At 45.6% G+C, this 26144-nt stretch overlaps 1 protein-coding gene across 4 annotated transcripts in view; it reads right to left on the bottom strand.

The window, feature by feature from the left end:
- Nucleotides 1–26144, bottom strand: part of ZGRF1 (zinc finger GRF-type containing 1) — a 140123-nt gene that overhangs the window by 100499 nt on the left and 13480 nt on the right. For all 4 annotated transcript variants that reach the window (XM_073640577.1, XM_073640567.1, XM_073640549.1 and 1 more), the window contains 3 exons: nucleotides 20993–21070; nucleotides 9524–9583; nucleotides 4379–4555 (listed from right to left, as the gene is read on the bottom strand). In XM_073640577.1, coding sequence (XP_073496678.1) covers nucleotides 4379–4555; nucleotides 9524–9583; nucleotides 20993–21070 — 315 coding nt within the window. The remainder of the gene's footprint in view (nucleotides 1–4378; nucleotides 4556–9523; nucleotides 9584–20992; nucleotides 21071–26144) is intronic.

Here is a 26144-nt window from a genome sequence, read left to right as displayed (position 1 = left end):
TGAGTGGGGAAGCGCAGGGCAGAAGGGAGAAGACCCAGCGTGAGAAGTCGGTCTAGCAAGGAACATAAGGAAAGCGGGGTTCCGTCAAGCACGCCTGACACATTTGAGGAAGAGCTGAACCCCCGGTCTGGTGAACGCAGCGCGATGTGGGAGGCTGACACCCGTACAGTGCACCTGTGGAACTCACATAAGAACTGTGAGTAAAAACTCGGATGACTGCACTGCACCGCCTCCATCAATTATTTCAGCTGCGCCATCTCTCCCTCTGCACCACAAGTCCCAGCATCACCACCCACCATCAAACTCCACACTGCCCCGGGGGCCCGCTCCACTCGTGGGGAGCAGAAACACCTCAGTTGCCATCCCATCTCCCCCCCGGAGGTCTGCAGTAGCGCTGGTAAACCTTACCAGGTACCACCACAAACTATTTACTTTATTTTTATCTCTATCCAAGTTACAATCCCCTTTTTGGTTGACCGCCCTGGGCCACGGATTGGGCCAGCCACTGTGACATATCATTCCCCCCCCCCCCCAGCATCCATAGGCCCGGATGCAGAGTACCCCATTGCCCCGGGGGCACGTCAACTTCTGGCGTCACGAACAGGATTTCGTGCCCGTTACCACTGGGTACTGTGTGCCTAATATGAACTGTTTTTCCACATTTAATGTAGCGCCCGCCCCAGAAGAACGGGCGCCATTATGTGCGTGATCAAAAACAACAATATGGAACCTCCCATCGTGGGCCGGGTCCCAGAATGGCGCCAAAAGCACAACCTGCCCCTTGCAACTGTGACTGTCCGCATAGATGTGTCCGTCAAGGCAGGGAGGAAGTCTCAGGGAGTGACCGACAGCAGGCTGCTATGGGACCGCAACCCGAAAGGGGAGGGGAGGAGGAGAGAAGGAATGGAGACAGGGTGTGGTCTTAACAAGTCTAGACAGACCGCACCCGGCAGCCAGCATGGACGGAAGCAAGGATCAAGCCTTCGCCTCTGGCCTGTAGCAGAAAGTGCCTTCCCTCACCCTGGAGGGAGCGACAAATGAACTTTCCCCGGACGATGCGGAATTCCTCCAAAGCGAGATCCTGGAGCTGAGCCATCAGGTAGAACGGGCCCAGCAAGCAGTGGTCGCCAGGTGGAAGAGCGAGCTGCTGGAGAAGTTAGCAGCTCGTCGGCGGCTAGCACCGGATACCATCAACGGCACCCCAGCCCCGGCGGAGCCTGATGAACACCAGGAGGCCGTGTGCAGCACAGGAGCAGGTAGGAACAGTTCCCCTGTCCCGGGCGCTGCAAGCGCCGACCTGCTCTTGGGCCTCCTAAAGCAGCAGCCCCTGTACCCGGGCATGTGCACCCTGGACCAGCTGCTAAGCCCGGAACCTCCACCCCCGGGCGCTGAATCCGAGAACCTCCTGCTCGGCTCCCTCCCGGAACCGCCACCTCCATCACCCGAGTGGGTGTACGGCGCGCCCTCCTTCCATTGGTCCGCCAGATTTGAGGACCAGCAGCAGCACAAGCTACTCCCGACACCAGCGCCCCCGGTTGCCTGCCCCAGCTGAGAGGAGTTTCGTTGGGACAACCGGGAGAGGGACCTGATGGGGTTCCCGCAGGAGACCCAAGCCCAAGCCCTGCAGAGAAAGGAATTCTGTAGGCGGGAGCTCCTATAGCTGGAGAAGGAGCGGCGCACCCGGCGGGAGCACTGCGAGCGGATGGATGCCCGGAACAAGGCCGCAAAAGCTCAGGTCCGTCAAGCGAAATCGGCCCATCCTACTCCCCGCGAAGAGGGACTGGTCGTAAAGTTTGATTTAAAAGCGGGATGGGGCTTTATCCGCGATCCCAATTTCAGAAGGGATATCTTCGTGAACCGGCGGGATGTTGAGCCCTATCTGGGGCAGGGCCATCCCGACCGGAACTTGTACCCCGGCGACCGTGTCACCTACACTCGACACCACGGGGAACGCGGGTGGTATGCCCTCCAGGTGTAATGCGTGATTGAGGAAGGAGAGGACACGCCCCCGCAGTTCATGGTTGATGACCAGGCTGGGTCAAGCAAAAATCAGAAGTACCCCAGGCGGGGACCCCACTACTAGGGACCAGTAAGTGGGACTGAACATTGTATATGTGGGACTGAACATTGCATATAAGTTACCCATAAGGGTACAGAAATTTAAAAATTGTTTTTAGGTGTGCATAATTACCCGTCAGGTTATACAGACTTCAGGCTGAGGACTGTGAGCAGCCTAAGACTGACCTTGTACATAGTTTTGCACTTCTTAAAGTGCTCTCTATTGGTTTTATAATTGCAACCAAGTGATTTCAGAACAAAAACCCGTTTGGCGTGGCGGAAGACGTGGTCCAGCACCAGGGTCACATATGCCCTGCAGCCACGCCCAGGGTCTACGTTGAGGGTTTGTGGACGGGTCCCTCATGCTGCGGACTTTGCACCTTACTAAAGAAAATGGACACCCAGTTACAGAATGTGCTGTAACCTGTTAAAGAATGTTATTAAAAGTGTTTTATAATGTTATGGTAACCTGTAACGTTTAAGTGATGTGCCTCCCATAAAGGGAAGATAGTTTTGTAATCTTATATGCGAATGCATTCTAAAATTTTGCATGTCTAATATACAGTGTTTTTGCTTAGTTCCAGCCCGCGGACGTGCTGTATTTTACCAGGGGGGAGTGTGGTGCCCCTGAGGGTTCAGTCGCCACAGAGGTACTGCACCTCACCCAGAGGTGTGGTGTCTCCTTCTCTCAGGTAAGGAGGGAGTGCTGCCCGGAACCCCAACACCCACATTCAACACTACACTACTCCAGGCCGGCTGGAAGGGCAAGATGCACTGTGTTTCTGCTGAGCCCTGTCCCTGGCTGGAGTGGGGGGAACCAAAGGTAGGGGGAACCAGTAGTGGGTGTGGGTGGAGGAAGTAGAGTAGGGGAGCACCATCATAGGAGGTAGATAAAGGGAAGCCATCTTAGGGTGGCAGAGCAGTCAGTGAAGAAATAAGTGAGAACAGTCAGGGAGCAGAGTCTCTTTAGGAGCTCTGCTCCACAAATGGGCCTAGTGATAAAGGCCCAGGAGGGGAGCAGAGGACGAAGGCTCCGTTCTATAGAAGGGATCCCAGGGGGTACGGCGAGTGCAAGACGGCACCCGTACACCACGAATCTGCCAGGTGTCAGAGGGATCAGGCCGCAAGAAGGGGACCGGCCCCTGGACCAGCCGTGTTACTCCAGGTCTCGGCTGGAAAAACCGGAGGCTTCTGACTTTTATAGTGCAGTTGCCACAGCCTCATCTTAGTCACCGTGAGGGTCAAGTAGGTCCGGGAACTCCAGGTTGCCCAGAAGGACTTCAGAGCACCAGATCGGGACTGTGAGTGGGGAAGCGCAGAGCAGGAGGGAGAAGACCCAGCGTGAGAAGTCGGTCTAGCAAGGAACATAAGGAAAGCGGGGTTCCGTCAAGCACGCCTGACACATTTGAGGAAGAGCTGAACCCCCGGTCTGGTGAACACAGCGCGACGTGGGAGGCTGACACCCGTACAGTGTACCTGTGGAACTCACATAAGAACTGTGAGTAAAAACTCGGATGACTGCACTGCACTGCCTCAGTCAATTATTTCAGCTGCGCCATCTCTCCCTCTGCACTACAAGTCCCAGCATCACCACCCACCATCAAACTTCACACTGCCCCGGGGGCCGGCTCCACCTGTGGGGAGCAGAAACACCTCAGCTGCCATCCCATCACCCCCTCGGAGGTCTGCAGCAGCGCTGGTAAACCTTACCAGGTACCACAGGTGGCGTCACAAACTATTTACTTTATTTTTATCTCTATCAAAGTTACAATCCCCTTTTTGGTTGACCGCCCTGGGCTACGGACCGGGCCAGCCACTGTGACATATCCCCTCCCCCCAGCATCCATAGGCCCCGCTGCCGTGTACCCCACTGCCCCGGGGGCGCGTCACCTGATATCCCCTTTAAGTGAAACAAAGCTCCTAGAAGCGGCAGATTGATTTGCATTGTCTATCACTGTGCTGATTGCTCCTCACTCCCCCCCCAGCTTAGACATCAATAAGCTCTGTAACTTTAAATCCCACTGTCCTAGCATTCGGTCTTGCTATTCACTGAATACAGATTTTACCCATGAACTGGAGTGAAAGATTAATCCGGGAGTTGAAAGAAGCAGATTTCTCTGAAAAGATATATTACAAAGTTGCTTAATTTCAAGTGCACTATTGATTTACAAAATAAAAATTAAATTTCTGCTTTCCCTGTGCCCATGTTTAGAGATGTAACAGAGAATATAGCTCTCTGGTATTCCCAAACTGACATCACCAAGCACATACTATAACTATTGGAAGTAACAGTTATAAAAAAAATGGAAAAGGTTCTTACAGTACACTTTCTTTTTAAACCAGCTTGAGGCTGCAGACCAATGGGTTTCATAGCACCCCTGCTAAAGTTTTGTACATCTTTATTCTTAGTAGAGCCGCTTGTGGAGCTGATGTTATCACCCACTGCTTCCACTGTGATCAGATAGCGATCACTTTCCATTTCATCTCCAGGGTTCACCTATAAGAAAAAAAAACAGGTTCACCTATAAGAAAACAAAACAAAACAGGATATATGTAACGATCCCATCTCTCAGTGGTGAGCTAACTGTGCAGTGATTGACAGCGCAGCGGTCCTATCCGAGACTGGGAGGTGCTGAGCTCTTGTCAGGTGCTCCCGGTTCCCTTGATTGTTCCGCTATTTAACTAAGCTGGCAGTCCCAGATAGCTGTAAGCAGTAGCTTCAGCTAAGTGTGGTTGGTTCACTCTGTGCCTATATTTTTGCTTGTTGATGTATCGCTGCCTGACCTTGGACCTCGATCTGACCATCCGTCTGTTTAAGTCCCTTGCTCTGATCCACTATCCTCATGGTATTTTGACCTCGAACTGTTACCCGACTACGACTGTCTCTTCCTTCTATTTATGACATACCCTCCTGGCTATTGACCTCGGACTTTTCAACTATCCCGACTGATGGCTTGTCCATGGGTAGTTACTCAGCGTCACATTACGGCTGACCGATAAGTTTTTCTTTTGCCAGAATGGAGCCTGTTCACAGTGACGAGGTGATGAATGGGACACTGAGTCACTTCTCAGGGACAAGCAGTGAGTCGGGATAGTAGAGGAGTCCGAGGTCAATAGCCAGGAGGGTACGTCAAACAGAGGGAAGAGACAAAGTCAGTCAGGTAATGGTCAGAGGTCAAAATACCAGGAGGATGGCAGATCAGAGCAAAGGAGTTAAACAGACGGTTGGTCAGAACGAGGTCCAAGGTCAGGCAGTGATACATCAACAAGCAAAAATACAAGGCACAGAGTAAACCAACCACACTTAGCTGGAGCTATGGCTGACCGCTATAAGAAATGTGAAAGTTTTAATTATATCCTGACCCTGGAACAGTACTTCTTCTATCTGGACTCCTGCCGCACAGCTGGTTCCAAGCATCAGATTGCCATGTGGGCAAGCAGATTCAGTCTGTCTGTTTTTTTGTTGCCAATGTTAACCTTATAGTTGCCAATAAACAAAGTATAACTGTCTCCTAAATCTCCCTGAAACCAGCACACACAAATGGTGCACATATTTTTTATTTTTTTTTATTGTAGCACAAAGAGGTTCATATTTTTTGTAGAGATTAATGTCATAGACAAATTCATGTGTCAGATGGCTCAGTTAGCCAGAACATAACTAAGATCCTTCTAGAGAAACTACAAAAATGATTTAGGAATTAAAAAAAATACTATATAAATGGTATCCTATTAAACACTTAGTGACCACCAATTCATCATTTTACTGACCTGAGATATAAGAGAATAGCATACCCTGACCGGTGAAAATGTAGCAGCTGTCAGCTGTACACTATAGCTGACACCCTGCTGACCATGGTTGTTTAACCCCTTAGATAATTCTGTCAATAGTGACAGGGCATTTACATGATTAACCCCTTTACCCCCGAGGGTGGTTTGCATATTAATGACCAGGCCAATTTTTACAATTTTGATCACTGGTCACTTTATGAGGTAATTACTCTGGAACGCTTCAACGGTTCCCACTGATTCTGAGAGTGTTTTTTCGTGACATATTGTACTTCATGATAGTGGTAAAATTTCTTCGATAGGACTTGCATTTATTTGTGAAAAAAATCAGAAATTTGGCGAAAATTTTCAAAATTTCACAATTTTCAAACTTTGAATTTTCATGCCCTTAAACCAGAGAGATATGTCACACAAATAGTTAATAAATAACATTTCCCACATGTCTACTTCACATCAGCACAATTTTGGAACCAACGTTTTTTTGTTTGTTAGGAAGTCATAAGGGTTAAAAGTTGACCAGCGATTTCTCATTTTTCCAACAAAATTTATAAAACCATTTTTTAAGGGACCACATCACATTTGAAGTCACTTTGAGGGGCCTTTATGACAGAAAATACCCAAAAGTAACACCATTCTAAAAACTGCACCCCTCAAGGTGCTCAAAACCACATTCAAGAAGTTTATTAACCCTTCAGGTGCTTCACAGGAATTTTTGGAATATGGAAGAAAAAAAATGAAATTGTATTTTTCAATCACAAAAATGTTACTTTAGACCCCAATTTTTTTTATTTTCGCAAGGGTAAAAGGAAAAAATGGACCTCAAAATTTGTTCTGCAATTTCTCCCGAGTACGCAGATACCCCATATGCAGGAGAAAACCACTGTTTGGGCGCACGGCAGAGTTCGGAAGGGAAGGAGCGCCATTTGACTTTTTGAATGCAAAATTTGTTTGAATAATTAGAGGACGCCATGTTGCGCTTAGGGAGCCCCTGATGTGCCTAAACAGTGGAAACCGCCCACAAGTGACACCATTTTGGAAACTAGACCCCTCAGGGAACTTATCTAGATGTGTGGTGAGTACCTTGAACCCCCAGGTGCTTCACAGAAGTTTATAACATGGAGCCATGAAAATAAAATAAAAAAAATAAAAAAATAAAAAATCAAACTTTTTCCACAAAAATGATCTTTTAGCCCCATATTTTTTATTTTCACAAGGGTAAGAGAGGAGAAAATGGAGCCCAAAAACTGTTGGGCAATTTCTCCTGAGTAAGCCGATACCTCATATGTAGGGAAAATACACTGTTTGGGCGCACGGCAGGGTCCAGAAGGGAAGGAGCACTGTGTGACTTTTTGAACGCAAAATTGGCTGGAATCGAGAGCAGACGCCATGTCGCGTTTGGAGAACCCCTGATGTGCCTAAATAGTGGAAACCCCCACAAATGACACCATTTTGGAAACTAGACCCTCAAGGATTTTATCAAGGGGTATAGTGAACATTTTGAATCCAGAGGTACGAATTTGATAACATTAGGTCATCATATTGAATAAGTTGTCATTAGTCTTGAGATCAAGTGCTCACTACTTGAGTATGCATCAGGTACACGGGTATGCACCATGTATCGCGGGTGCTCGAGTGACATGCTCGAGTCCCCGTCCCGCATGTTTCACGGTTGTTAGACACCCAAAGAAAAACATGCGGGGATCGCTCGTGCATGACAAGCAATCCCCGCACGTTTTTTTTTTGGCAGTGAAGCCTAGAGCATGTCATTCGAGCACCCGTGATACTTAGTGCATACCCAAGCACCCGATGCAAACTCAAGTAGCGAGCACTTGTGTTCAGCAGTAGTCGCCATATCGTCATCATTTTTTTTCTTTACTTTTGAAAAACTCCAAACCCCAACACAACCCTAACCGTAGCGTTTATTTTTTACGTCTTTTCTCGTGCGGTATAAGTGATTAGACGACTTTATTCTTCGGGTTGGTGCGATTACAGCGATACCAGATTTATATCGGGTTTTTATGATTGACAGCTGTCACACACTAAAAAAAAAAACTTTTCTTTTTTTTTTGCATCACCATATTTTGAAAGCTATAATTTTTCCATATTTCGGCTGACAGAGTCATGTGACAACTTGTTTTTTGCGGGACAAGTTGATGTTTTTATTTATACCATTTTCGGGCATGTGACATTTTTTGATCGCTTTCTATTCCGATTTTTGGGAGGCAGAATAAACAAAAAACAATTCAGGATTTTTTTTTGTTTGTTTGTTTTTTTATGCTGTTCCGCGTGTGGTGAAATTGATAAGGCAGCTTTATTCTTCCGGTCAGTACATTTACAGCGGTACCACATTTATATCATTTTTTCATGTTTTTGCGCCTTTACACAATAAAAACGATTTTATAGAAAAAAAAAAATTTTTTTGCATCGCTTTATTCTGAGAGCTATAACTTTCTACTTTTCGGCTGATGGAGCTATATGGCGGCTTGTTTTTTGCGGGAGAAGACGTTTTCAGCGGTTCCATTTTTATTTACATTCATCTTTTTGATCGCTTTTTATAAAAAAAATTTGTTTGGCGACATGATAATAAAGCATTGTTTTTTACTTTTTTTTTTTTTTTACCGTGTTAACTAAAGGGGTTAACTAGTGGAATAGTTTTATAGGTCAGGTCGTTCCGGATGCGACAATGCCAAATGTGTACTTTTATTGTTTGTTTTTTTTTCTTAATATTTATTTATGGATACGGTATATTTTAATTTTTTGGGGATTATCGTTTTAAATTTTTTTTTTTTTTTTTTTTCACTTTGTGCCACTATGGGACTTTCATTTTGCAGGCTGATCGCTTGTATAGCATAGAAATGCAGCAGCATCTCTATGTTATACAGCCTGTCAGCACTGCACAGGCACAAGTTACTTTGATCGCGCACTGCGCATGATCAAAGTAACTTCCTGCTGTCTGGTGACCCCGATGACGGCAGCGGGTCACCATGACAACTACCGGGACCCTGATGAAGGTGGCTGTGTCCACCGAAACGCGTTGTGTGTATTAATAAATCAGTCCTTTTAATATTTTTGCCCTGTTATTGGCGCTCTGGTACCGCTAGTCACATTCACTGAACTACCGGGACCCAGCACAGACAGCGCAGGACGCCGGAGAAGAGGTAAGTAAGCGGCTACTTACAAAATTTGTAAACTTTCTAACCTCCTAACATAAAAGGACACTTTACAAATAGTGCTGATGTAAGGTAAATGTTATTTAACTATTTTTGTATTGTATGAAATTCTGGATTAAAAAGGTAGAATGTCTGATATTTTTATAAATAAAAGCAAAACATATCGACCTAAATTTACCACCAACAAAGTATAATGTGACACGAAAAAACGATCTCAAAATCACTGGGATATTTGGAAACATTCCAGAGTTTCGATAAAGTGACACAAATCAGATTTGAAAAATTTGGCTTGGTCACTAAGAGGATAATAATAGAGTATAGTAATTAATATTGATGGCATATCTATAATTTCTCATTGATCGCAGAGCCATTAGACATACTGTAGTACAGGTACCCAATCTGTAAACCCCAATCAAACAGACATTGCTGTATGATATCAATATGCTTTAAATGCATAAAAAAAGATCATGCTCAATGTGTATTGTGTTGTCCATGGAAGAAATACTCACCACTCCAGTTTTCACATAGACGCTTTCCAAACGCTGCCCGTTGTCACTATATAATACTGCCTATATAAAGTAAAGGAGTATTAAATGGAAACACTTATAATCTATTTATATTTATAATCCATATATTATCCTGTAGCATCACCCTACAATAGATAATTCAATGGTCACTGAATATGCAGTACATATCCATAAGTTTCTGTTAACTTTGGCATCATGGTTTCTATTTTTACAGGAGCCATAATGGATTGGTTACAATCAATTTAGTAGCGGATTGCGATGGGTCACACCGACCTATAATAGATCTCTTACATCAGCATATTAGGTGTTTACTGGATAAACTAGTACAGCATGCTCAGCAACAGAAAACTTAAGGAAAAGAACAGAAGTGTGAATAGGGCAAATAACTAAATCATCAACGTAGAGAAAGGAATAAATCAGTTTTTTCTGCAATCATACGGGGGCCAGTATATTAGATTAGATACCAGTATATTAATAAATAGCTGTATCTGCAATCAACAGCTTTTTCTGAAGTGCTGTCATTATTAGTACAGTCTGCTCAGCAGACAGTGAAGTGCTTTGCTGCTTAACATGGCAGCTGATGAGATTGGCATATGACCATGCTCATCCATCAGCCGCCTCCATTGAATAACATTGTACAAGGCAAATGGGAAATGTGCAGAGCAATGCAACGCTCAGTGTTTCTCACTGAAGCCTGCTGATGCATGGGTTGTCATGATCATACAACAGCAGACTATGGACTATAGTTTATAGTCAGACTGTAATGTTAAAACAAACCAAAGAGAAATCTACATTTTTTAGGTAGGTGTAATTCGGATATAATTTTATATATTACAATATAACACTATTTAAAGTAGCGTTTCCACAGTTTACACTGATGGCATATTAGTAGGATATGATAGGTGCCATATCAGTTTCACCACGGAGACCCCACAGATCAAATCACAAAGTGCAGGGAAATGGAATCTATATAACACTAATATAAGATAATCATATAACCAGTCCCTGTAAACATATAAACAGCCAATGCTAAATAAGCAAATCACTGAGAAGTATCACCATAGATAGTCTACAGACCCCTGCATTAGAATCCATATACTAAAGGTAACAAGTGCTCAGACACCTAAACCTACCATGAGCCATCATGCAAAAAGGAACCTCACTGCCAAGTACCCCGAAGCGCGTTTCGCGTGTAGCTTCGTCAGGGGGTTAAGAGTATTTGTATGGGCTTTTCATTCTCAATTTGTGAATTACTCAAATTTTTCCTATGGGCTGAGCCTATTTCAAAACCTCTATTCAGCATAGGCTTGACAGATTTTTCTACCTCTTTTGCAGCGACAGTCAATGACAGCAGTACATAGATGTATAGTCTACAATGTAACATGTAATTTTTGCAGTTGTATGCTGCATATTAAACTGTATGCTCAAAATGTTGTATGTAAGCGTCATATGCAGTTATAAAGAAAAATGTAATATGTAGGCAATGCCTCAAATTTACTGAACTTAAAAAGAATAGAAATGGTTTATTCTGCATTAAATATACACTTCTAAACTCTTTAAAGCAGATTTGAAAGCATAAATTGCACGCTTGATATCAAACAGGTCAGAGCTAGTGTTGAGCCACCCCCGTAGTGTTCGAGTTCGGTTCGGTTCGTCGAACACCCGTGTGTTCGTCGAACTGTTCGTCGAACACCTTCGAACACCGTTAAAACCAATGGCAGGCAAACAAACACATAGAAACACATAGAAAACACCTTCAAAAGGTGTCCAAAAGCTGACAAACTGCTCAGAAGACACAACTAACACATGGAAAAGTGACAAGTACATATAGTCATGCGAAAAGAAAAGAGGTGGAGGAGTAAAAGGAGGGGGAGACACAGATATAGGCATGTCATGCCCTTCTAAAATCCAAAAAGTGAGAAGCCGACACGTTCAGTCCGCTCCTGCCCGTGCCACCTCCGTGTCGCCGGGTTTGTGCCAGAGCCGCGGTGGACCCTCTGACGGCCAGCCCCCCTATCCCAATACTGGTGCCTGTCCGCCGGTGGGTCGAGGCCCCCCACGGTGTCGGGGGGGGAGTAACATCTGCAGAAGAAAGACCATCTTCCAGCCAAACTAAGATGTCGACTTCTTTTCGTGGACAATGTGATACGATCCCATTCTTACGGACACGCCCATCGCTACAAATTCTAGATGAGGCACAAAAACAGCAGGTGCTTCAACGGATATCAAGTGCTCCTTCAAGTGGGCTCTCCATCACCTCAATTTCAACATCACAAATACTCCAGTCCTCAGAGGTGTCACCCCAATCGCACTTGCTTCCTCACAGCTCCCAAGTCTCCAGCTGCCCGTCTGAGTATGGGGTAACACAGATGGCTGAGTCTGCCCAGCTGTTTACTCATACTATAGCCTGGGAAACGGAGGTCTGCTCCAGAGCTTCTGTTAATCCAGATGAGGAAATGATCTGATCCGATGCCCAGAATCTTTATAAGTTGGATCCAGGACCAGATGAAGAAGGTTCTGAGCATAATGTAGACCCTTGTTCCCAAACTGTAACTCCTGTTGGTGGAGACAATGATGAAGACGATGATGAGACTCAAATACCTGATTGGAGCGACAACTTGACTTTTCGGTCAGGGCAGGAAGAGGTTGGCTCTGAGGGCGACGGGTGTGATAACACACAGGGTGATGATGACGAGGTTGGAGATCCCACTTACTGTCAACCCACAGTCAGACAGTCGATGAGGTCAGCAGAGGAGGTGGAGGAGGATGTGACTAGCCCTGGGGATGGGGATGACTCGGTACCCGGGCATTTGCCTGGCCTTGGGGATGTCGCGGTGGTCGGCTCCCTGGCCCGTACCCTGGGGTCTCTCTTTAAAAGGGTGGATAATTGTTAATTTTATAAGAGTTCATGACGCCACCTGTGGTATCTGGTGACAAGCACCAGCGCTGCAGCAGTCCACTGAGGCCGGTGATAAGGCAGCTCGATGGTATAGCTCCCCACAGGTGGAGCTAGGTCTCAGGGCAGCGTATGCAGGGGGAATGCAGGACAGGCGAGACCCAGCTGGGTCAGAGCAAGAACGGGAACGGACACGGTAGTCACTTCAGTACCTTTTACTGGTGGAAATTCAGGCACATCCCGGAGCACTGTAGGGTGAAGGGTGCATATCAGGATCCTCCCCAATGAGCGGGTGTAGGGCCTCCTGTTTCTTGCCTCTGCGTAGTAAGTTTCTGACCTGCCTGGAGCTAGGCCTAACTTTGTCTCTGTCCTGCGCTGGCTGACCTTGTGGTAGGGCCTTCTCTTGGAGTTCACGCTCCCAGTATGCGGGGCCTAAGCGTCTCCTGGCTCTGTTACATATCAGCACCTTAGCGATCCTGGGACTTGTAGTTCTCCAGGGATTCCGGTTATGCCTTACTGGGTCATAGAGATACCGGTAAGCTCGGATCCTGTGTCCGGTAAATGCTTCGGGGTGAGCTGGTTAAGCTCCTCTGCCCCTTATGTACTAACTCGCCACTCGCCTTCGGCCTACTCGGGCCCTCACTAGGCTATACACACTAAAGGCAGCTTGCCGCGCTTCACTGATCTTACGGCACCGGCACACCTTAAGCTCTATCTGGGCTCCCTGAATCTAGCAAGCAGGAGCCTCGTGCTCCACTGCTGAACTATTAACTGCGTTCTCTAGACTAGACTGAGCTCCACTGCAGACTGACCTCTCTTAGGCTTCTCTACTGCAGGAACTCTTCAGAGGAACTGAACTGCCTAGCTCCACCTTCCCTATTTATATCCCTAACGGGCTCCCTCTGCTGGTCTGAGGTGGAAGGTGGAGATGTGTGAATGTTTATGGGGGCCTCTTGTGGAGGATTCCATCAATGCACTCTTGTAGGATCTGTGATACCAAGCGCAGCGGGGCATCACAGATGCTATTGACGACGAGGTTAGGTTGCGCCTTCCTGAACAGAGACGGAGTACTGGAAGCACGTCAACAACTGCATCCTCAACCACAACTCTGCCTCTGACCACAAGTCGTAGTGGCTCTTCAGGTCACATGGGCTCTAAGCCTTGCATAGCCTGGGCATTTATTCAGATCGATAAGGATGACCCAACTCGTGTTATCTGTAATATTTGTCAGCAAAAGCTAAGTAGAGGCCAAAAAATACATAGTTTGAGTACTTCATGCATGTACCGTCACATGGATATGAAGCATAAGTTGCAGTGGGAAGCTCACTGTGCTACAATGCGGCCTAGCCGGCTGGCCAACCATCGTCTGCCCCATCTTGTGCATCCGCAGCCTCTTCATCCTCTGTGACTGGGGGGACAGCAGTCACACATGTTTTTGGACGCAGACCTGCCACCTCTTTACCCGCAACAGCCAGTGTGATTGGCAGGTCGTCAGTTCATTGGGAAGTGGAAACACCTGCTAGTGTTGAGCGCTCTCCGACATCGAGAGCACCACCTTTGGATCAAGGCAACCTAACATGTCCGCCTGCATCTTCCTCACAGACCGGCAGTTGCCGGGGACACCCTACTCAACACCGTCTAAACACAACAGCCAGCCCTCGGTCCCTCAGATGTGGAAAAGTAAAAGACCATTTCCTCCTAGCCATGAGAAAGCTAAGAGGTTGAATTTCACCATCTGCAAGCTGTTGGCTACAGAAACGCTGCCTTTCCACCTGGAGGACACAGAGGATTTTCAAGACCTTATGTCCGTCACAGTGCCCCAGTACCAGATGCCCAGTCGGCACTACTTCTCAAAGAAAGGTGTGCCTGCGCTCCACTAGCATGTCGCACACAACATCACCGCTTCTTTGAGAAACTCTGTGTGTGACAGGGTGCACTTCACCACAGACACTTGGACGAGAAGGCATGGACAGGGGCGTTACATATTGCTGACTGGGCACTGGGTAACTATGGTGACAGCAGGACAAGGGGCTGCTGTCCAAGTCTTACCGTCCCCACGAGTTGTGTGTTAATCCTCTTTATCTCGAACTTCCTCCACTGCTTCTGCCTCCTCAACCTCCTCTCGGTCCTCCACCTGCACCCAAAGCCTGTCTGGTAATGCCACCTGCTTTCTAACTGCGCAGAAGGAATCCTGCACACCTCCTTACTATGCTGGCAGCAGGGCTCAACGCATCAGTGTTTACTTTGAAATGTCTGGGAAATGTGAGTCACACAGCTGAGGAGTTTTGGTCAGCTCTGGAGACCCAGTTTCATGAAAGGTTGTCTCCACTGGACCTGCAACCAGGGAAGGCCATGTGCGACAATGCTGCAAACCTGGGTGCGGCACTTCGCCGGGGCAATGTCACACACGTGCCTTGTATGGCTCACGTGTTGAACCTGGTTGTCCAGCAATTTTTAGCCCACTATCCCGGACTAGATGGCCTTCTGCAGAGTGCACGGTCGCTGTGTGCTCACTTCCGCCGTTCGCATCCCGCAGTTCAACGACTTACATCTCTACAAAAGTCGTTGGGCCTGCCAGTTCACCGGCTGAAATGCGATGTGCCGACACGGTGGAATTCAACTCTGCACATGTTGCAGCGACTGTGGCAGCACCGACAAGCCCTGGTGCAATACGTTCTGACGTATAGCCTGGGCCAACGAGATCCAGAGGTGGGGCAAATCACGCTGGAGGAGTGGTCTCAGATCAGGGACCTATGCACCCTTCTGCACAGTCTTGAAATGGCGACGAAGATGTTTAGTGCTGACGATGCCATTATCAGCATGACTATTACGGTGATTTACATGCTGGAGCACATGTTAAACAGAATTCGGAGTCAGGTGGTGGGACAAGAGGAGGTGGAGGAAGTAGAGGAGGAGTCGTATGCGGAAGGGATAACATCTCCAAGGTCCAGACGGTTGGCAGCACCAAGGCGGCAGGCATGGGAGGGTGGGGGAGAGGGATTAACCAGGGCGCATGGTAGCAGCCAAACTGTTGAGGAAGGTGCAGGAGCCGAGGAAGAAGTGGAGGACGAACTGGCAATGGGCATGGAAGACTCATCAGATGAGGGAGACCTTGATCACATTTCTGTTGTGCGAGGTTGGAGGGAGAGGGCAGAGGAAGGAAGCATGATTCTTACCTCGCTACCAACACAACAAGGACTTGGTCCTTCTGGATGCGCAAGACACATGAGTGCCTTCTTGCTGCACTACCTGCAACATGACCCCCGGATTGTCAGAATTCGAAGTAATCCCGACTACTGGGTTGCCACACTCTTAGATCCCCGGTACAAAAGTATATTTGCCGAAATAATTCCTGCCATAAAAAGGTATTGACGAATGCAGGAGTATCTGTTGCAGAATCTTACATGTGCTTTTCCACAAAACACCAGTGGTGCACGTAGTGAATCTCACAGTTCTAACTTGCCAACGGTGGGACTGTCGAGTCTTCATCACTCAAACAGTAACAGTAACACAGTATCTGCTGGTAACAGCAATTTTGTGGAATCGTTTCACCACTTTTTTAGACCATCCTTTGCAAGGCCACAGGAGACAAGAAGTCTGACACATAGTCAATGCCTAGAGAGGATGGTACAGGAGAATCTCCAAGTGAACATCGAAGCCATGACTGTGTCACTGGACCCTTGCTCATTTTGGTATTCCAATCTTGAAAAATCGCCGGAGCTCGCCACTCACGCCTTGGAGATCTTGTCATGCCATGCAGCCAGCGTTCTCTCTGAACGTGTGTTCAGCGCTGCTGGTGGTGTGCTGACAGATAAGCGCACGCGGCTGTCCACTGAGAATGTAGACAGACTCACGTTCATAAAGATGATCAAATCATGGATTCGCAAGGACATTTCTACCCCTGTGTCATCCTTGGGAGACTAAAAGCTTGGGGATTTGGTAAAATCACCTCACCAACCGTTTTAAGCAACAGTGGGGCAATTGATGCCACTTAACCCTAGAACGCATGACCATAAAAATCTACACTTTCACATACCTGGGGCCCTTTAGGCCCGTGTGCAAATAACATGGAATAACTCAAACTCAAACGACAAACAACTATATACATGAAGAATACCTAGAGTTTCAAAATTCTAACTAAAGCAATCTTGCAGAAAATAGAAAACAATTAACTGGGCGGGCCTGCAAGGCCACAGGTATGCGTTCTAGGGTTAAGTGGTGTCTGTGCCACAATTTTGGGAGTCCCCTTGCTGTGTCTTACGTGACGTTGGCATCGTCAATTCCAGGTGGGTTGGGTCGCACCCCCCCCTTTTAACTGTAAGAAACTACATACACTATGGCTTGGGGTAACACAGATGGTTGAGTCTGAAGAGCTGTTTACTCAGAGGTCTGCTCCAAATCTTCAGTGTCTGCTAGTCAGCGTAGAATTTTTAACTGCATCTAGCCTAGGCAATACTTTGGGCGTAGTAGCCCAGCTGCGAAGCAAGCTGCACCGCCTGTGTATCTAATAAGAATTTTTAAATTAATCTAGCCTAGGCAGACTGTGGGGACCCCCAACCAAACCCAGATGCTCAGCCCCCCTACCGCCCCCCTTTCATGGACAACCCAATAATCTAACTTTTACAACTTGATGGGTGAGGATCGGTCACAGCTTTATTAACTCTTTATACTCATTCCATTAGAAAGGCATTTTATTTCTAAAATAATTCAGCTTGATGCAGCATGCCCTGGGTCCCCACTCCGGCAAGTTGGCCAACAAGTGTAACTCTCCAACATGTCCTTTCTATTTCCAGGCCACGGAGGATCCAGCGTACTCGTATGCAGGACTCTGACCCCCACCCATCACTCTTAACGCTTGTTCCACTCCGTCCTGGAGTCCTGACAGGAATATGTCCAGTCCAATATCTATTAAGTGAACACCGTCGGGCCGTATGAGGCCTGCTTTATCTCCTTCCAGTTGTCGGTGTCGTATCACTACACCGCCTCTGTCTCTTCTAAATTTTGCCATCCGAATATTTATTACCCGCCTTGTCCATTCGATGGCCGTGATGTCTCGCGCACCTTGCCATACCGCTATCGGCACAATCTCTGACCATACTATAGCTAATTTTGTGAAAAATTCTCTGAAGCGCTCAGTGTCTAGTTTCATTATTGCCATTAGTTATGCGCTCTTGTGATGACCTAGGTTGTTTCCCCCGGCCTGTATAACTAAGATGACCGGACCTCTTGCCTCTCTCCCTACCTTGATTACCTCCATTAGTACCTGTGGCCATAGCAGGCCTCTAATACCTCTCCAGTTGAAATATGTGTTATGAAACTCTAATTTCCTCCCGCCTGGGCGGACTTTCGCCCTTTTTTGTGCCCAATATATATACACGAGTGGCCTATCACTCACACTGTTGGCTTAGCGTCACCTGTAAAAGAAACAAACCACGTTAGGATAACAAGTCCGGTCTTATGTATCTCGCCAAACACGTGGATCGCCATCTCCCTATCCTCTGAACTTCCGTTTCTGACAGTCCTGCTCTTGCTGCTTCCGTGGCCGCACCTATGCGGAATGAGTGTGTCCCGTAATCTTTGGGGTGGTTCCCTGCCGATGTTATGCATTTATTAAATATAGCTTGAAACAGGTATCTTGATAATGGCGTTCCATCAATGTGTGATATGAAGAAATTACTTTGTGATCTGATGGTTAGATATGTTTTTACTATTGTTACCCGACTCAGTGTACCGTTTGTGGGTTGTAGAAGTACCCAAGTACCCCTGCCCGCTGGAACCGTTTTCGATTGGTGTATGCGTACACGTATTGCATTATTGGCTATGACTACTTCCTGGTGTAATAAGCGTCCACTGGTGGTAATTTTGGATTGAGGGACTAATTCGCTTATACATAGCGCCCCGAAGAAGGCGATCACAAATGCAGTAGACATTAGTGTTGCTTCAAATTGTGAGTGTCATGTTAATGGTGTTAGGGATAAGATGTGAGAAATCAGTTTTAGTGACACGGGACGGGATGTCTACATTCCTGACTTGGCTGACCCCTTTTCCACCCTTTTATGGATTGTCTGATGATGAATCTTTGTCACATCTCCCCAATTCAGTAGTTGGAAGTGAAATGCTACTCCGGTCAGACACCGCTGCGCTGACGCCCCTGATATGCCCCTCATCATTAGCTGGTGGAGAAATTCTATGGTGACTTGTGATCTGGCTTGTTCACATTGGTCAACCCGTCTGCCTGCTACTAGTCGTGTCCACTCTTCCAATGCCTTACCGTATGCTTGCCACGTTGACGGGGCAACTGACGCTCTGATTAATGGCATCAACTATTCGCCACTAGATCCCATAGGGAGGGTGGGCAACTGTTGCCCGATGGGTGGGCGTTGTGGAAGAGCTCTGTGAAAATCTGCCAATTGAATTGTTATAAAGCGTTAGCAGCAGCTTTATACCCCTCAGCCTAGTGGCTAGCGCGGACCCATACATTGTGTTTTAGGCACAGGAATACTAGCCTGCGTAGTAGGCCTAGCACTGGGAGAGACGATGATGCCATCTTATTAATGCAGTGCGCTAGGCTGGTGTTTTGTGTTATGAAGCGTATATTTTTGTTAGCCAGGCGCGCGCCCCATATTTCTATTGCTACCACCATTGGGAAAAATTATTTTCAGGGCTAGATGCAGCTAAAAATTATTATTAATTTCAAAGCTGGTGGAGCTTGGTATAGATGGCCTAATACAATGAGTCCCACACACTGCTAGAAGCCCAAATATTTTTTCAGAGGTAGATGCAGATAAAAATTATTTTTAATTTGCAACCTGATGGAGGTCAGTATAGATGGACTAATAGAGAAAGTCCCACACACTGCTAGAAGGCCAAATATTTTTTTAGAGCTAGATGCAGATAAAAATTATATTCAATTTGCAACCTGATGGAGGTCAGTATAGATGGACTAATACAACAAGTCCCACACACAGCTAGAAGCCCAATATTTTTTCAGAGGTAGATGCAGAAAAAAATATATTCAGTTTGCAACCTGATGGAGGTCTCTATAGATGGATTAATAGAACAAGTCCCACACACAGCTAGAAGCCCAATATTTTTTCAGAGGTAGATGCAGAAAAAAATATATTCAGTTTGCAACCTGATGGAGGTCAGTATAGATGGACTAATAGAATGATGCTATGCCCAAAAGATTTTACTTCACTAGGTGCAGTAAAAAAATTGGTATTCTATACACAGGTGGTATATCTTGCAACACAGATAGGCTACTCCACTGACTAACACACTCTGCAATAGGCCAAAAAGGATTAGCTTTGCTAGATTCAGCCAAATGCTGTGAAAAAAACTTGCACAGCACTGGCACAGACCTGCCTGGCAAAAACTGATAGGAAGTGATGTAACCTAGTCCTGAAAAGGACTGCAATTACAATTAGTCTTTACTCCCACAATCTATCTATTTAAGAGCACAGACCTGCCTGATAAAAGTCATAGGAAATGCTGTAACCTAGTCCTTAAAAGGACTGCAATCACAACTATTCCCTACTCCCAAGCTATCTGTAGATTTGTGCGAAAATTGGCTTGAAATTAACAAGGTATAGCGCACACAGCAACAGCGGTGCCGTCTAACACGCAGCTGCAGCAGTGAGAAAATGGTGGCGACGGGGAAAATGGCTTGGTCTTATAGGGCAAGGACATGTGACATACACTGCCAATGACACATGCCCTTGCTTGTGTGAAAAAAAGCACTTCGCTCCGTGTGTGCGCTGCTGATAGGCTGACAGATTGCACCTCCCCACTGTAAATGCGGGAAAGAGAAAAAAAAAAAAATGGAGATCTTCATTGTTCCTGCAGAGATCCATCCCCTGCCCCTCCCCCCACCCCGCTGTACACTCAAACTGCGTATTAACATTAATTTTCATCATTACTGAGAAAAAATCCAGTTATGATTTTGGTGCAAGAACAGTTATCGAACATAACCTCGAACAGCCGAATTTTTCTCAAATTGTTCGTGTTCGCCGAACGGCTCGAACACCGCCCAAAACAGCTCGAATTTGAGATTGGCAAACAGTTCGAGTAGAACAACGCTCATCTCTAGTCAGAGCATATTCCCAGTTACTTGTGTTCCCCTTATCTCTAGCCTCCTCTAACTCCTATAAAGGCAGAGCTGTCAATCAAGGAAGAGGAAAGTGAAGATGCATACAAAGCAAGTAGGCGGGACGGTGCACTGAACTGTTTGGCTATGCCAATGGCGTATCCAGTGCCTGTGCTTGGATTGAATAGTTATTTTGTGCTGAAGGACTCCCTTAAATATCCTGTAAATGCAGACTGTTCTATTAGCAGAAATAGCATAAACATGTTGTACCTTCTGGACACAAGGAGTAGTGAAAAATTACGCAGAACACATAACTTATTAGTCAAGGGACAGGGGAGCTCTCACCTCATAAATACAGAGGACTAAAACTGTGTCCTGTGTATTCTTCTAGCCAAAAGGTACATTGATGTTATTTAGGTTACATGGGGTACGGACTTATAATTGTAACATATTAGACTGTAAACATTACCTGTTGTCCTCCTGATGTCTTCAAAATACCATCTTGCCAAACCTTAGCCTTTTTTGTTTTCTGGTGAGTATATAGAACCTTAAGAAAAATTTATTATTGTTATTATTCATGCAAACATTATTATTCTTTGTTAAACAAAATAAATACATTTTTATGGTGAATGCACATGATGTGTTTTTGATTCCAGGTGTAAATTGACCTTCGGTGCAATTATTAAAACTGAAATAATGTCCATTATTTCTGCATTTCAGCTGTGGCTTCCCCAGAAACTTTAAAAAAGGCAACTGTCAGCAGGATCGACCCTCCTAAGCCGTCTATTTGGGCATGTGTGGTATGCCACAAAGTGGCCATTTCCATGGGATACCAGATGCATAGCGTGTTACATGCAAATGCTGGGATTGGTGTGTAAACTAAATATTGTAAACACGTTGAATAAAGGAACAAACCTGGAAGGGACAAAAAAAAAAGCGCAATAGGGTCTTATCTGGGTAGATAGTATGGAAAAGAATGCGCACAATTGTGCTCACCTGATCAGGTTGTGTGCACACAACCACTGAAAGAGACTTAGGCTGCTGCAGACCCACGAGGAAGGAATCAAAGGTACTGCAACAATATGGGTTAACCTGCACTGCCGTCAAATGATGATGAGAAGAAGGGAATCAGTATCTGCAGTTTATTGGTCAACAAGTTTCGAAGTCTCAAACTTATGAATCAGGACAAAACTACAGTATATATCTATGTATATATACAGTGACAAGTACAAGGCTAACAATGTTTTGAACTTTTGACTTTCAGGCTCCATTTCTCACCATCCACTACTGCTTCTAATGTGAGACTACCATCATTTTATAGACAATCATCTTGGCTAAGTTAGTGAGATTACAGACATCCATGCAAGCAGCGTGTGACGCACGTTACACAAGTCTTGAATGGTGGCTCAAAAAAAGGTGAAGAAGGCTCAACTTCAATATCGTCATTGGAAGCATCAGCTCGAGCTTGAAAATAAGTACGATAAGTGGACAGTAGAAAATTGGAGACGTGATTTGGAGCGATGAGACGAAAGTCAATAGACTAGGCTCTGATGGGTGCAAATGGGTCTGGAAGAAACACGGGAAAAAAGGGCTAACGGATCGAGAAATTGTAGGAACTGTCAAGTTCAGTGGAGGAAACCTGATGATATGGAGCTGCTTCACAGCAAAAGGCATTGGATACTTGACCAGGAGTGATGGTGGTCTCAATGCTGAACAATAGGCGAGTATCCTACAAGATGAGTACACTTGAGTACTATGGGAATGAAAAGGACGACACACTGTTCCAGCAGGACAACGACTGGAAGCATATGTCGAGATTGGTGGAAATGGTTCAATGACAATGAAGTAGAGGTGCTGGATTGATCCCCACAGTCTCCATACTTCAACACAATCGAACACTTGTGGGTAGAGTTGAAGGAAAAGCTGTATACATACCCAAGTGATTCAACCAGTAGGCACCAAATTTAGGAACGTGTAGAAGAGACTTGGGATCAGAATTCTGTCAGGGCATGCTTGAATCTGATCGAGAGCATGCCCAGAAGGATTCAGGCAGTGTTGAAAGCCAAAAGTGGATTTACAAAATACTAACAAAATAATAAAAATTACAATTTAGATTTTTAGGGGCAAAACAGTAACATGACAAGAATCTGCATAACTAATCATATGCTAAATAGTAGCAAGTCAAATTTATGTATGAGAGAGCCAAGATGATTGTCTATAAAATGAAGGTAGTGTTATGTTTGAAGCAGTAGTGGATGGTGAGATATGGAGCCTGAAAGCCAACAGCTCAAAACATTGTTACCCTTTTACTCATCACTGTATATATAGATAGATATATCTATGAGAGCAAAGAGGTTGACAGGACTCTGGTCCAGTGGCCATGTCGGTAGTTTGACAATAAAATAAGTGTCATGTAATGTGTTTGTTAGAGTGAAAATATATGAGATAAGCAGCATGTAGCATGAGTAAATAAAAGTAATAGCAAAAAAAGTGTGATAGAGATATATTATATATATATATATACATATACATATACATATACACACACACATACACCTACACTGCTCAAAAAAATAAGGGGGACAATAAAATACGACATCTAGATATCACTGAATGAAATATTCCAGTTGCAATTTTTTATTAATTACATAGTGGAAAACATAAAAACGATCAAAATTAATATCCCATAGACGTCTGGATTTGGAATGATACTCAAAATTAAAAGTGGAAAATCAATCTATAAGCTGATCCAACTTCACTGGAAATGCCTCAAGACAAGGAAATGATGCTCCGTAGTGTGTGGCCTCCACGTGCCTGTATGACCTCCCTACAACGCCTGGGCATGCTCCTGATGAGGTGGCAGATGTTCTCCTGAGGGATCTCCTCCCAGACCTGGATTAAAGTATCAGTCAACTCCTGGACAGTCTGTGGTGCAACGTGACGTTGGTGGATGGAGAGAGATATGATGTCCCAGATGTGCTCAATCAGATTCAGGTCTGGGGAACGGGCGGGCCAGTCCATAGCTTCAATGCCTTCATCTTGCAGGAACCGCTGACACACTCCAGCCACATGAGGCCTAGCACTGTCATGCATCAGAAGGAACCCAGGGCCCACTGCATCTGAATATAGTCTCACAATGGGTCTGAGGATCTCATCCCGGTACCTAATGGCAGTCAGGGTACCTCTGGCTAGCACATGGAGGGCTGTGCAGCCCTCCAAAGAAATGCCTCCCCACACCATTACTGACCCACTGAAAAAAAACAGTCATGCTGGAGGATGTTGCAGGCCGAAGAATGTTCTCCACGTCGTCTACAGACTCGAATCTGCCAATCTTGGTGTTGTCTAGCAAATGCCAATCGCCCTGCACGGTGTTGTGCTGTAAACTCAACACCCATTTGTGGACGTCAGGTCCTCATACCACTCTCATGGAGTCTGCTTCTGACAGTTTGAGCAGACACATGGATGTTAGTTATGGATGTTAGTGACCTGCTGGAGGTCATTTTGCAGGGCTCTGGCACTGCTCCTCCTTTCATAAAAGAGGAGGTAGTGGTCCAGATGCTGGGTTGTAGCCCTCCTACGGCCCCCTCCACGTCTTCTGGTATCTGCTCCATGTTCTGGACACTGTGCTGACAGACGCAGCTACCCTTCTTGTCACAGCTTGCACTGATGTGCCATTCTGGAAGAGCTGCACTGCCTGAGCAACATCTGTGGGTTGTAGACACCGCCTCATGCTACTGTACCTTTAAGGATGAGAGCAATGACAAAATGCAAAAGTAACCAAAACAGCCAAAAAGAATGAGAAGAGAGAAATGGTCTGTGGTCCCCATCTGCAGAACCACTCCTTTATAGGGGTTGTCATGCTAATAGCCTATCATTTATACTGGTTGTCTGTTCCATTTGCACAACAGCAGGAGAAATCAGTCTGTATGTAAAATCATTCATCAGGAAGATCATTTTGACACTTGTGTTGGTACATATATATATATATATATATATATATATATATATATACATACATACATACATACATACATATATACACACAGTACAGACCAAAAGTTTGGACACACCTTCTTATTTAAAGATATTTCTGTATTTTCATGACTATGAAAATTGTACATTCACACTGAAGGCATCAAAACTATGAATTAACACATGTGGAATTATATACATAACAAAAAAGTGTGAAACAACTGAAAATATGTCTTATATTCTAGGTTCTTCAAAGTAGCCACCTTTTGCTTTGATGACTGCTTTGCACACTCTTGGTATTCTCTTGATGAGCTTCAAGAGGTAGTCACCGGAAATGGTTTTCACTTCACAGGTGTGCCCTGTCAGGTTTAATAAGTGGGATTTCTTGCCTTATAAATGGGGTTGGGACCATCAGTTGTGTTGTGCAGAAGTCAGGTGGATACACAGCTGATAGTCCTACTGAATAGACTGTTAGAATTTGTATTATGGCAAGAAAAAAAAGCTATGTAAAGAAAAACGAGTGGCCATCATTACTTTAAGAAATGAAGGTCAGTCAGTGCGAAAAATTAGGAAAACTTTGAAAGTGTCCCCAAGTGCAGTTGCAAAAAACATCAAGCGCTACAAAGAAACTGGCTCACATGAGGACCACCCCAGGAAAGGAAGACCAAGAGTCACCTCTGCTTCTGAGGATAAGTTTATCCGAGTCACCAGCCTCTGAAATCGCAGGTTAACAGCAGCTCAGATTAGAGACCAGGTCAATGCCACACAGAGTTCGAGCAGCAGACACATCTCTTCAACAACTGTTAAGAGGAGACTTTGTGCAGCAGGCCTTCATGGTAAAATAGCTGCTAGGAAACCACTGCTAAGGACAGGCAACAAGCAGAAGAGACTTGTTTGGGCTAAAGAACACAAGGAATGGACATTAGACCAGTGGAAATCTGTGCTTTGGTCTGATGAGTCCAAATTTGAGATCTTTGGTTCCAACCACCGTGTTTTTGTGCGACGCAGAAAAGGTGAACGGATGGACTCTACATGTCTGGTTACCACCGTGAAGCATGGAGGAGGAGGTGTGCTTTTGCTGGCGACACTGTTGGGGATTTATTCAAAATTGAAGGCATACTGAACCAGCATGGCTACCACAGCATCTTGCAGCGGCATGCTATTCCATCCGGTTTGCGTTTAGTTGGACCATCATTTATTTTTCAACAGGACAATGACCCCAAACACACCTCCAGGCTGTGTAAGGGCTATTTGACCAAGAAGGAGAGTGATGGGTGCTACGCCAGATGACCTGGCCTCCACAGTCACCAGACCTGAACCCAATCGAGATGGTTTGGGGTGAGCTGGACCGCAGAGTGAAGGCAAAAGAGTAGTTACTTACCGGTAACGAAATTTCTCGGAACCCATGACGGCACCACGGAGAGAGGGGATCCGCCCTTCAAGGACAGGAAACCTACAGATAAAAAGGGCGGCACCTCTCTCCCGCATCAGTTGGTTTACAGAGCACCGAGAGGACCGCCAGGTTAGTAACACCAAATATGGCATTTTTATTAATATATATTATATATGTATTTTTTTATTTTATTTTTTTTTAAGACACACCCTGTGACTAAACAACAGGTAGTAACGATTGTGCACACCCATGTGTA

Source organism: Phyllobates terribilis, unplaced genomic scaffold, assembly GCF_046119375.1.
Source record: "Phyllobates terribilis strain yellow unplaced genomic scaffold, ASM4611937v1 Scaffold_1__5_contigs__length_1240528914, whole genome shotgun sequence".
NCBI lineage: Eukaryota > Metazoa > Chordata > Amphibia > Anura > Dendrobatidae > Phyllobates > Phyllobates terribilis.
The sequence above is the reverse complement of the archived record's forward strand: the minus strand, read 5'-3'. Positions and strand labels throughout refer to the sequence as shown.